The sequence below is a fragment of the Pangasianodon hypophthalmus genome, chromosome 8 (assembly GCF_027358585.1).
Source record: "Pangasianodon hypophthalmus isolate fPanHyp1 chromosome 8, fPanHyp1.pri, whole genome shotgun sequence".
Taxonomy (NCBI): domain Eukaryota; kingdom Metazoa; phylum Chordata; class Actinopteri; order Siluriformes; family Pangasiidae; genus Pangasianodon; species Pangasianodon hypophthalmus.
In genome coordinates, this window is record NC_069717.1 from 30286038 (window position 1) to 30299645 (window position 13608).

The window sequence follows — 13608 nt, forward strand, 5'->3', positions numbered from 1 at the left end:
AAACAGCTCTGAGCCGTCGAGACATGGACTCCACAAGACCTCTGAAGGTGTGTGTGGTTTCTGGCACCAAGACGTTAGCAGCAGATCCTTTAAGTCCTGTAAGTTGTGAGGTGGGGCCTCCATGGATCGGACTTGTTTGTCCAGCACGTCCCACAGATGCTCGATCAGATTGAGATCTGGGGAACTTGGAGGCCAAGTCAACACCTTGAACTCTGTCATGTTCCTGTCATGTTCCAGTGTGTCAGGGAGCATCATCCTGCTGAAAGAGGCCACTGACATTAGGGAACACAGTTGCCATGAAGGGGTGTAACTCGGTCTGCAGCAATGTTTAGGTAGGTGGTACGTGTCAAACTAACATCCACATGAAGGCCAGGACCCGAGGTTTCCCAGCAGAACGTTGCCCAGACCATCACACTGCCTCCGCCAGCTTGCCTTCTTCCCATAGTGCATCCTGGTGCCATCTCTTCCCCAGGTAAGCGACACACACACACACACACACACACACACACACACACACCCGGCCATCCAAAAGTGTTTGTGTTATAGATCAGAAGAGAGTGAGAGTAAGTGTTGGTGTGTGTGTGAGTGTGTAAATGAGTTTGAGATCTGCACATGGCTTGAATTCTATTCCCTTGTTTTATTTTATATTCCCATGTAAATAAACACACACACACACACACACACACATTAGCAAAGCTGAAAGCATTATACATACAGTCATGTTACATCATTAAACTTTTCTTTAATCCAGAGAAAGAAATGCAGCAGAGTTTAATCTCATGCAGCTCATCTTCAAGAAGACGTATTAGTTTATTTCATGCTGTAAGACAGAGAACAGGAGAGAATGATCAGATGCAATCATCAGTCTAAATACCATCAGATACACACCCAGTATATACACACACACAGTATATATACACACAGTACATACACACACAGTAACACACACAACACCCAGTATACACACACAGTACACATATCCCTGTTTCCCCTGACAGAACACAGTATGCACTGAAACTCTTACCTGAGCATTACCTCACAACTAACTGAATGTCCACGGTTTGTTTATATAGGTGCAGGTGTGATCATGAACAGGTGTGTGTGATTAGAAGTCAGGTGACTTAACAGAGTTTGTGTGTTTTGGGAAGTGTAGTCCAGGGCAGCCATGTTTGTAAGCTGTGGTGTGTTCTCGGGAGTGGACCTACACTACACACACCTCATTTCAATACAAACTGATTGTTTTGAGCTCTATTAAGCATTTGTTGAAGGGACATGGCCACACAATGTGCATGTCATCATCAGTCACATGACCATTACATGTATGTAGGCTGTACCTGTGCTACAAACTTAATAACTAACTGTAATATACTGGTAGGTGTGCTGAGAAATGAGGACACTGGAGGCAGGCTTTAGAGAACACGACTTGGACTATTCTTTTATTTATTTATTCTTTTTCTGAGTTTCTTTAACCAGAACACTTTTCAGTGCTTCATTCGCCAACTCAAAAGCAAAAAAGGCCAGAACACAAATACACACATTTCTGTTTTGATGCAAATCAGCTCGGTCCATGTGCTCTCTGATTTGCACCTCTCTCTCTTTACTGCAAGAGACACACTGTATAAAAAGAACCACGTTAATCACACTCAGGTGTACGCGCACTCCTTCTCCCACACTCTGCCCTCAATACACAAGAGGTGCTTGACAGTTTAGTGCTTGTTGTAGCGCCACACTTGATCATTAGCAGGTCATATGGCCATAATGTCTATAGACTGTACCTGTGTTTATAACTTCCCTAAAGCCTCCGGAAGCGTCGCTTCTCTCACACGCCCCTTTACACCTCGTCTAGATTTTATTGTTCTGTGTTCATAGCTTGAATATGTATTGTTTTGGTTTCTGCACAAAACCGCTTTTCCCACAGGATATAAAACGCAGTCTTTACCAACATGTCCACACAGACCAGTTATATTACCTGGAGTTCCTGCTCATTTGGAGTTACTGATCTATACAGATATATTTTACCAGAGTTACTGTTCTACTGCTCATTTTATAAAAGGTATAATACACTGTAAGTGTACTTGGTGTACAGCACCAGACTCAATGCTAGGTCATACAGTGGTGAAACCGGTTCTCTAAAGCTTGCTGTAACCCTCCAGCACCCATTCTGGTTTTTATATCACTCATTATCTCTTAAGATCTCTTAACAGGATGAGCTAGAGGAATTAATGAAGCTTGTTGCAAGTACCTTCTGAAGTGGTAATGAGATCCTGAAACACACCTTAAACCCTCTGAGGTAGCTAATGTTCAGCTAGTCCAGTCAGGGTCACACTGTTATACCTGCATTTTATAGTTACCAAAGATGTGATATGTGATACAAATTAAAATATAATCACTCAATCATTACTCACTGCAGTGTCTCCAGTTTACAGTGTGGATCCTTCAGTAGATCAGAGAGCAGCTTCACTCCTGATTCTCCTGGTTTATTGAAGTCCAGGTTCAGTTCTCTCAGGTGTGATGAGGAGTTTGACCTCAGAGCTGAAGCCAAAGCAGCACAACCTTCTTCTGTAACACTGCACCGTGTCAGTCTGCAGACAGGAAGAGAGAAACTCTTTTTTTTTCGGATCAGTGAATAGTTATAATGCCGGCATGCTAAATATTATAATATTATAAAATATAATCTCTCACATACAAGAAGTATACATGTGTATTGTCATATCACATTCATATGCACACACACACGCACACACACACTCACTACAGACAAAAAAGTCTCTAGACTTCCTAAAAACTGGATAGACAACAAACAAACAAATAAATGTATGTCAGTCAGTCAGTCAGTAAGTAAGAGAAAGTAAGTAATTAAAGTGCTTCACAATAATTAATAAACAGCAAACCTTCATTAAGTAACTTGACATGTGACACCATAAAAGTACACATGAAACAAAACAATGTTATTATAAAAGCATTTAATGTGTTTACAGCTACACATGTGAAAAAAGTTACTTCTAAAGGCTATTAAAGGCAAGAATGTAAAAACAGGTTCTTATACTGTAATGAGTAGAGTACTGTATCTTCTACTTCACCAAGGAAACATCTAATCTCCTGAATTACAAACTTGCATGGACTTGATTGTTGCTGCTTTATTACTTTATTACTGCTACGTGTGAGGCTGTTAAATACTTTACATTTATTTAAAATGACTCTGGAGATTTGCTCAACTGGAAATAGAAGTGAAGTGACTTGTGGCCAAGTGTGGTGACCCATACTAGGAATTTGTGCTCTGCATTTAACCCATCCAAGTGCACACACAGTAGTGAACACACACACACCATAAACACACACCCGGAGCAGTGGGCAGCCTTTTTTGCTGCGGCGCCTGGGGAGCAGTTGTGGGTTTGGTGCCTTGCTCAAGGGTCTCACCTCAGTGGTGGTATTGAGAGTGGAAGAGAGCGCTGGTCATTCACTCCCCCACCTACAATCCCTGCCGGACCTGAGACTCGAACCCACAACCTTCAGGTTCACCTTCGGGTTGCAAGTCCGACTCGCTATCCATTAGGCCACGACTGCCCCCAATAGATCTGTATCAAGAGCAAAATAATAATGATCTTACTCTAGTTTCTCCAGTGTACAGTGTGGATTCTCCAGTCCAGCAGAGAGCAGCTTCACTCCTGAATCCTGCAGTTTATTATCCCACAGGTTCAGTTCTCTCAGTCTGGAGGATCTCAGAACTGAGGCCAGAACTCTACAGCTTTCCTCTGAGAGATCACACAAACACAATCTGGGAGAGAGATAATGATATATTGGAATACAGGCAATAGATCTCAATATATCCTAGTACACACAACATAACTACATAAATTATGAAACATAACACTAACGCCTTCTAAAACATGCTCATCCTGTTTGCACAGAGCCAGTACATTTATTACATCATTTCCTGATCATGACTGTTTAAGCTGGACGTTTTTACACAGTCGCAGGAGTTCACAGTTATGGCAAATAAAGTGTCGTAAGGTGAATACAAGGTTCCAATGTAGATTTTGCTGTTATTAAAAACATATTTCTAGTTATCGAAAGCTAGACAATAACAGGCCAGATCCTAATATACCTTTATTTATTACAGAGACTCTTTTATACAGTGATTTGGAAAAGTTATATTTAAACCATTGGTGAACTTTTACACTTCAGTATGCTTAAATTACTTTAAAAACAAAGGCCTTACTATCTCCTATTATTATAATAATTATTTATTTACAAAGAAAATAAAACACAAACAGCATTTTTTCTGATATGTGTTTTCATTAATTTTATCTCCAGCCAGCTGTTCGTATTATATAATGTGTAGATGTCCTATTACAATAATTCACCCAATATTATTGAACTTCATTGCATACTTTTAACTTGACCATTTTTTCTTATTCATTTTTATTCATTTGACAGTATATTTTACAATATTCTTTGTTATAATCTTGTAAAGTAAGGTTAATTTGGTTTTGTTCCTTCTTGCTTTTCAAGGTCTACCTCAGTGTGGGACATTTTGCACAACTCAGGACAGCATGGCTGATTCTCTAACATATTCAGAGCGCTGTAAATCTGTCTTCCTGAAGCCATTATAAGAATTTAAATTCCTTTCTGTCACATCCACCAACATTTTACAGCTATCCTGTGTTTTGTAGAGCTCAGGTCTGGTGGACCTTTAACACTGCTGTTAGAACACACTCTTGCTTGTGTTTAGGACCACGTCTGACCAGCAAGTTGATTCAGTCAGCAAATGATATGCTTAAATGATTATGTGGTTTGCAGCAGTACTAAAAGAAATATTAAAAACAACAAAGCCTGTGGGACAAAAACTGTTGACATTTTTTGTTCCATATTTTCATTTTCATGTTCTCTTTTAATGCACAGGTATGTAGTCGCTTGTTTACACTATTGTGTGTAAGAACATGATGATCTGACCTCAGTATCTCCAGTTTACAGTGTGGATTCTCCAATCCAGCAGAGAGCAGCTTCACTCCTGAATCCTGCAGTTTATTATCCGTCAGGTCCAGTTCTCTCAGACTGGAGGAGTTTGAGCTGAGAACTGAGGACAGAGCTCTACAGCTTTCCTCTGTGAGACAGCAACCATACAATCTAGAAAACAAATTATTACACATCAGAACACGTGTGTTTATCTCTCTGTTCACATCAAAATACATTGCCTTTTATATATCTCTGATCTTCAGCTTGAGTGAGACTACGAACCTCCTCTAATACCACCTGATTGGTCAACAATCCCATAGGAATATCTCCAGCTGGATGTATGTGGGGAACTTCACAATGGGCCACACCATCAGATATTTCTCATTGTGCTATATTACTTTAATTCCATGTGGTGCACAGTCATGCAACAGGCCCCAATTCTGATCCACGTTACCTTACCTTGCTTCTAATGGGGTCCACTGCAGTCAAACAGCCTTCTATCTTCCTCAGACCGATAGTGAGTTCCCTGACACACTAGGTTTTGAGATACCTCTTCCTTTAAACATGCTTTATGCACTGCTTTCTTACTTACAGCCAACTCATAACAGAGTCAGCCATATGCTCAAAGTCTGTCAAATGGCAGTCATCCACATAGTGATCCAGCAAATTATACTTCTTCTCTTGTCCTTGACTAGTCACAGTATCTCCAAAATAACCCATCACCAACCACATAGCACCACATAACACCTATCACATACTTCCTTTATGAATTCTTTACATATCTACACACAACATAAAGTATATCAACACACTATGACAACCAGAAACGTGTGTGTATATGATGAGTAATGATCTCACCCCAGTTTCTCCAGTGTACATTGTGGATTCTCCAGTCCAGCAGAGAGCAGCTTCACTCCTGAATCCTGCAGGTTATTGTTACTCAGGTCCAGTTCTCTCAGACTGGAGGAGTTTGAGCTGAGAACTGAGGACAGAGCTCTACAGCTTTCCTCTCTCAGATTACACAAACACAATCTGGAGAAGAAATGGTGGTATATGTCAAACACAAACACTGTAGACACAGCTGCAAAAGAAGAACAAAGTAGTAAAGTATTATGTAAATGATACCAAGTGATATAGATGAAAGGGTTTTTTTTTATTTTCCCCCATTTTTCTCCCTAATTTGGTCACCTGCTGATTCCAACCCAGCAGTCAGCCCTCCCCATCACATGACAGCTACCAGCTGGGGAGGATGAAGACTAACATGTGCTTCCTCCAAGATACATGAAGCCAGACTGCTGCTCACGCAGCATCACAGGGGAGCATAACACACTCGGAGGAAAGCGTCATCCGCCCTCTTTCACATGAGCTCACAGACACCCACAACTGACTAATGTTGCTGTGATTGACAGATAGGATACCCATCCCACCCAGGAAGCATGGGCCGTTTTGCTCCCTTGGACTCCCGCCAATGGATCACTGAGCTCAGGTTATTGTCTGTGTGGAGTTTCATATGTTCTCCCTGTGTCCATGTGGGTTTCCTCCAGTTTCTCTGGTTTCTTTCCATGATTTACTGCCACCCCATCCAGCGTGTATTCCCACCTCACACCCAGTGTCCCCAGAATAGTCTCTGGATCCACCACCTCACTGACACAGAAAATGTGTAGGTTTGAAGGTGTGTAGGTTTGAATGACCTGATGACATACAGGTAGAAACTGTTCATTATTTTGCAAATCTATCAACTGTGATAAAGTAATGATCTCACCCCAGTATCTCCAGTTTACACTGTGGATTCTTCAGTCCAGCAGAGAGCAGCTTCACTCCTGAATCCTGCAGGTTATTGTTACTCAGGTCCAATTCTCTCAGACTGGAGGAATTTGAGCTGAGAACTGAGGACAGAACTCTACAGCTTTCCTCTGTCAGATTACAGCAACAGAACCTGGGAGAGAAAGAGAGAGATTTGTTTTATCTGGTTTTGTCCATTTCACTTCGTCTGATCACTCCTACTTTTAATTTTCATTTTTGTTAACCGCTTGCATGGCCTCACGGTCTTAGAATGAGTATGTTTTAATATTACATCTTTTTTTCCCTTTGTAACAATTAATTTTTTTATTACTTGTGTACTTCCTATTTGTAATTGTCAAATTCCTGAGCTGTTGTGCCCTTGAACAAGACTCTTGTCACCTCTTGTATACTTGGATTGTATTTTCCATCAGAAGATTGCCACCTTTATGTGGTGGAGAAGGCTGTGTGCCCCTGTGAACCCTTAGTTCCTGGTAGAGTTTCCTTTGGTGGTAAGGTCTTGGGGACGTTCCAGGAAAAGAGAGATTCAATCAACCAAGACCTCAGTGGTGGAACAGGTGGAGGATGATAGCTGGCTATTGGTGGAGCATCAGAACAGTCTCCACACATTAAACAAAATCAAGCACAGGCATTTACAAAGTGAATGCATACAGTAAGTTCTGGAACCATTCCATAAAAATCCCTACAAAAATTCTGAGGATCTGCTAGAAGGACAGATGTAGCAACACTAGGTTCTTGGAAGAGGCCAACCTGAACTGCATTACTACTGCAATGTTATGGTACTAACTCAGATAGTACAGCCATGTCATCAAATTCCTTATGCCCTGTTGAAGGAAGGACAATGATGTCCAGATGAACAAAAACAGCTTAAAAGACAAGCTTCAACACTAACCTGAGGATAATTAACATTTCAGTATTTGAGAAGATGTTGGTTCCAAGATGGAGCCACATCACATGAACTGGACTATAGAGAAAAATTGGGTTCAACCATCAAGCAGAACCTGGACCACAGATGGGCCTCTACCACCATCCGCAGGCCCACCAATAACTGATCCTATAGAAGACTCATATGACCTCCAACTGTTGTTTGGACAAAAACATCACATTTAAAAATTTTATTTTATGTGAAAAATATTATGTTTTGATAGACTAAAGATCATTTTTAGCATTCCATTATTTGGTAACTGACCTTTGATCATCTGTTTGAAATTAGCCATGAACACTTTGCTCTCTTTACTTTTCATATTCATGGCTGTTGGATGTAATCAGCAATGAGAAAGAATTAAGAGCAGCAGAGAGAAAGTGGAGGAAATCACAACTCAATACTGATCACGTCTCATACCGCTCTCTCCTGTCCAAGTCCTCATCTGATGTGACAGCTTCTAAGACCTCCTTATACAAGGGAAAGCTGGAAGCTTGTAGAAGCTTCTGCACAAGGTCCTTGCAAGCTCCACAACATCTTTTCTTCACTTCTCAACTTGCTGCCTCCTACTTCACTGTCCTTCCTGACTGCTGATGACTTCACCACCTTCTTTGATGGGAATATAAAAAAAAAAATCTGCCAGTACTTTACTCCTACACTACACATTCAGGATCCCTCTCCTCTTTCTCTGACACATTTTTCTCATTTATCAACAGAAGAGATCCTGCAAGTGTCTTGCAATCCCACCATCTGCCCTTTGGATCCCATCCCTTCCACAATTCTCCAGAGCATCTCACAAGACCTGCTCCCCTTCATCTCTACTCTCATTAACGACTCCATAACATCTGCTGTCAAAGAAAAGTTATAGAATCAAATAGCGCTAATTGTGTTAAAAGGACCTTGAATATGAGCTTCATTAGAGATCATAACCAGTCTAGCTTCAAAGCGGCACATTCCAAAGAAACTGCCGTTATGGCAATCACTGAGAAGCTCCATGCCACTGGATCATCATTATCCTCAACCTTTCATCAGCATTCGACACAATCAACCACAAGACTCTATTGTCCATCCTTATGAGTCTCTGACTTTGTGACATGGCAATTGTTTGCTTCCTATCTGCAAACTCTCCACTCGTGTCCCACAAGACTCGATACTTGAGTGTTCTCCCTCTATATCTGTATACCTCTATACTTCTATATCTCTTGGTGTGGTCATGACCTCACACAGGTTTTCATACCACTGCTATGCAGATGACACTCAACTCATCCTCTCCTTTCCTCCCTTAGATCTCAGCATGCCTGGCAGACATCTCTCCATGGATTGCAGCTCATCAGCTGAAAATTAATCCCAGCAAAACTGAACTGCTGTGTATCCCAAGTGATGCATCCCCACTTCAGGATCTTGAAATCTCCCTGGACAATTCTCTGATCTCACCTTGGCATAAGCATAGACAATCAACTGTCCTTTTCCTCTCACAATGCTAATCTGTCATGCTCATGTCGATTTCTCCATTACAACATCAGATGGATTCGTCCATTTCTATCCACACAGGCCACACAGGTGCTTGTTCAGTCCCTTGTCATTACGAGACTGGACTACTGCGACTCGCTCCTGGCAGGTCTGCCTCTGAGCGCCATTCGTCCTCTGCAACTGATCCAGAATGCAGCTAAATGACTTATTTTCAACCTTCCTAAGTTCTCCCACACCATTCCATTGCTGTGCTCCCTCCAGTGGCTTCCTGTAGCTGCAGCATCAGATTTGAAACATTAATGCTTGCCTACAAAGCCAAAAACGGACCAGCGCCCACCTAAGGGACAAATGCCACAAATGTAAATGGCTGTTCCATGTTGCTGTTTCATTTTCTATTTTGCCTTTTGAATTTTTGCCACTTCTTGCTTTATACATTTTTTTTTACATTTTGACCCTCAAGATGCCTCACATTTCTCATGTGTTCCTAATTTCCACATTACTTATTTAAACTTTGTTTCCCTTTGCTGCTTGTCAGGTCAACCCAGTCAATGAACTCCACTTCCCAACACACACTGTGACCTACAAACATGGCTGCCCCTGACTACCCTCCCCAGAACTCACATCCTGCCACGTTCACAATCACCGGACTTTTGATGAAGCACACCTGTTCCCAATCGTGTGCACACACGGACTCTTTCAAAGAGACTTTCACTCACCAATACCTCGCGAAGTATACGCTCAGTTTGTCTCTACAGCTGATGGTACCAAGCCTGTTTCCTGGGTCTGTTTATCTGGTTTGGCCGTGCCTTGTTCTATGATCCTTGTTATTAGTTTTTGCCCAGTTTGTCCTGTTTGTAGATTGCCTGAGGCCTGTCGCACAGAGCGAGTTGAACAAACTCAGAGTTGCAGTATAAGTTTTGAGTTGATAAAACCAAACAAATCCAACCCAGGTTAATTAAGGTTAATAGGTTTCATGATGCTGGTTATCCACTTTCTCAGTCAACCCAGGTTTTGATCCTGAATCAATGAATACTCAACGTTTGTGTTTGCAGATGTTTGCAGTAAACAGCCAATAGCGTTCAACATGGAAAAAAGCAAGTGTGCATATTTTTCGAAGAGCAAGAAATTATTAAGTGGAAATATGAGTAATTTAAACCTACACTAACCACAAAAAGCTACACCAGCTCGGGAAAACTGCAGGCAGGACATTGCTGATTGTGTAAGTTTATTTTTAAAGGCACACAACCAGAATGACCCGATTGAAAACTTTTAAGCCCAACGTATTTCATGTAATTTCATTTAATATAAATGTAAATATTTAAATTAAATATTAATAAAATATTTGTGAAAATATATTAGGACAGGAATAATGAATTGGTCTTGACAAAGATTTATTATTTAACTCATTATGTCTGAAAGGTCTTTCCCTTCAGAGTGCCCTTCTTATTATTTGCGCTCCAAGCTCCTCAGCATTCTCCACAAACGGTGAAGCCATCTCTACAAACACCAAAGGTTTAACTTTGATGCGTCAGATTTGTATTACTTTGCTAACATTTGCTCTTATTAAAGAGAAACCATACTGAATTTGCCCCCGTCTCAGTCCCTTTACATGACACTGCTTATAAAGTCTTGCATTCATTTTATTTTATTTCATATATATATATATATACAGTGAGAGTAAAAAGTATTTGATCCCTTGCTGATTTTGTTGGTTTGCCCACTAATAAAGACATGCTCATTCTATACTTTTAATGGTAGATGTATTCTAACATGGAGAGACAGAATATCAAAAAGAAAATCCAGAAAATAACTTTAAAGAATATATATTAATTGCTTTGTATTTCATTGAGGGAAATAAGTATTTGATCCTCTAGTATGCATTAGGAGTTCTGGCTTTCACAGACCAGTTAGACACTCCCAATCAACTTGTTACCTGAATTGAAGACACCTGTTCTAAGTAATCACCTGTATGAAAGACACCTGTTCACAGAATCAGACAATCAGACAGATTCCAAACTCTCCAACATGGGTAAGACCAAAGAACTCTCTCAGGACCTCAGAGACAGGATTGTTGACCTGCACAAATCTGGAATGGGCTACAAAAACATTAGCAAGATGCTGGGTATTAAAGTAACAACCATTGGTGCAATTGTGAGAAAATTTAAGAAGTATAACATGACCATCAATAGACCTCGGTCTGGTGCTCCACAGAAGATTTCTCCTCGTGGGGTGGCAATGATCATGAGAACTGTGAGAAATCGGCCTGCAACTACACAGCGGGAGTTAGTGAATGACCTCAAGGCAGCTGGGACCACAGTCACCAGGAAAACAATTGGCAACACTTTGCGCCGCAATGGATTAAAATCCTGCAGTGCCCGAAAGGTACCCCTGCTTAAGAAGGCACATGTGGAGGCCCGCCTAAAGTATGCCAATGATCACCTCAAAGATGTACAAAGTGATTGGGAGAAGGTTCTGTGGTCAGATGAGACCAAAATTGAACTATTTGGCCTAAACTCTACTCGTCATGTGTGGAGGAAGAAAAATGCTGCCTATGACCCCAGGAACACTGTGCCCACCGTCAAGCATGGAGGTGGAAGCATTATGTTTTGGGGGTGTTTCTCTGCCAAGGGCACAGGGCTACTTCACCGCATCAGTGGGAAGATGGATGGAGCCATGTACCGTGCAGTCCTGAGAGACAACCTCCTCCCCTCTGCCAGGAAGTTGAAAATGGGCCGTGGTTGGGTCTTCCAACATGACAACGACCCGAAGCATACAGCAAAGGCAACAAAGGAGTGGCTCAAGAAGAACCACATTAAGGTCATGGAGTGGCCCAGCCAGTCTCCGGACCTCAATCCAATCGAAAATCTATGGAGGGAGCTGAAGGTCCGAGTTGCCAAGCGACAGCCCACCAACCTTAATGATTTAGAGAGGATCTGCAAAGAAGAGTGGGCCAAAATTCCCCCTGATATGTGTGCTAACCTTGTGGTTAACTACAACAAATGTCTGTCCGCTGTGCTTGCAAACAAAGGCTGTGCCACCAAGTATTAAGTGCTTTTGGCTAGAGGGATCAAATACTTATTTCCCTCAATGAAATACAAATCAATTAAAATATATTCTTTAAAGTTATTTTCTGGATTTTCGTTTTGATATTCTGTCTCTCCATGTTAGAATACATCTACCATTAAAAGTATAGAATGATCATGTCTTTATTAGTGGGCAAACCAACAAAATCAGCAAGGGATCAAATACTTTTTACTCTCACTGTATATATATATCAGTTTTAACAATGGACATTGTCATAAAGCTTAAAAGAAATCCCAAAATAGATCCAGATTTATATTTAACCCTAAAAAGCAAACCAGAGCTGGTAATGGCAAGGAAACAACTCCCTGAGCGATAAAATAAATTTTAAAAAGTAATTACATTACCTCAGGGTCTCCAGTGTACAGTGTGGATTCTCCAGTCCAGCAGAAAGCAGTTTAATTTCTGACACCTGCAGTTTGTTGCCACTCAGATCCAGTTCTCTTAAACTCGAGGAGTTTGAACTGAGAACCAAGGACAGCACTCTGCAGCTTTGTTCTGAAAGATCGCACCAACACAACCTGGGAGATAAAAGATTATATATATATATATATATATATATATATATATATATATATATATATATATATATATATATATATATATATATATAACCTAAATAACAACTGTATGGTTCTCACCAACCAAATAAACAAATAACCTCAGGTGACAGCAAAATATAGACTTCAATATGTGGTCATTTTTCCCAAAAAGTAAACCAACATTCAGAAACCAGATGGGAAAAAATAAGTACACCCTTCCTACTTCCACAATCATTAAGAGATTAATTAGCAGCCAGGTGTTACTAATCTAATGCACATGATTATTTAATCATCAGGAAGTGGCTACCTCTAAAAGCAGAACTTTTGGCAGTATGGTGTTCTGGAGCACTCAGGTGTGTGTCTACATCATGCCAAGAAGAAGGGACATCAGCCATGACCTCAGAGAAGCAATTGTTGCTAATCAATCTGGGAGGGTTATAAGGCCATCTCCAAACAATTTGAAATTCACCATTCTACAGTGAGAAAATCTGTTTACAAATAGAGAGCCTTCAAGACAGTTGCCAATCTTCCCAGTAGTGAGTGTCCCAGCAAATTCAGCCCAAGCTTAGACTGTTTAATGCTCAGAGAAAAACCCAAGAGCTGCATCATGTGACCTACAGGCCTCTGTAAGCACATTAAATGTTTATTCTCATGGCAGCACAATCAGAAAAAGACTGAACATTTACAATTGCACAGCATTTCTGATTGGAATTATACTGATATCTATTAAAGAAAATTTGACACAAAACGGCAATTCCATGTATATTCCACACAAAATAGACGTCTCACCCTTTCAGTGTATAGAGATGTTGGACTGAAATAAGGTAGCTACTGTAC

At 40.8% G+C, this 13608-nt stretch overlaps 1 protein-coding gene across 2 annotated transcripts in view; it reads right to left on the reverse strand.

The window, feature by feature from the left end:
- Positions 1-7: 7 nt before the first annotated feature.
- The window catches only part of LOC117597868 (ribonuclease inhibitor-like), a 16756-nt gene continuing 3155 nt past the window's right edge, over positions 8-13608 (reverse strand). Inside the window, exons 5-11 of one of the 2 annotated variants that reach the window (XM_053236391.1) lie at positions 12577-12750; positions 6719-6892; positions 5815-5988; positions 4954-5127; positions 3608-3775; positions 2406-2582; positions 8-820 (exon numbers count right to left, since the gene is read on the reverse strand). In XM_053236391.1, coding sequence (XP_053092366.1) covers positions 811-820; positions 2406-2582; positions 3608-3775; positions 4954-5127; positions 5815-5988; positions 6719-6892; positions 12577-12750 — 1051 coding nt within the window. In that variant the 3' untranslated portion in view covers positions 8-810. The remainder of the gene's footprint in view (positions 821-2405; positions 2583-3607; positions 3776-4953; positions 5128-5814; positions 5989-6718; positions 6893-12576; positions 12751-13608) is intronic. The other variant, XM_053236392.1, reaches the window with a different exon arrangement.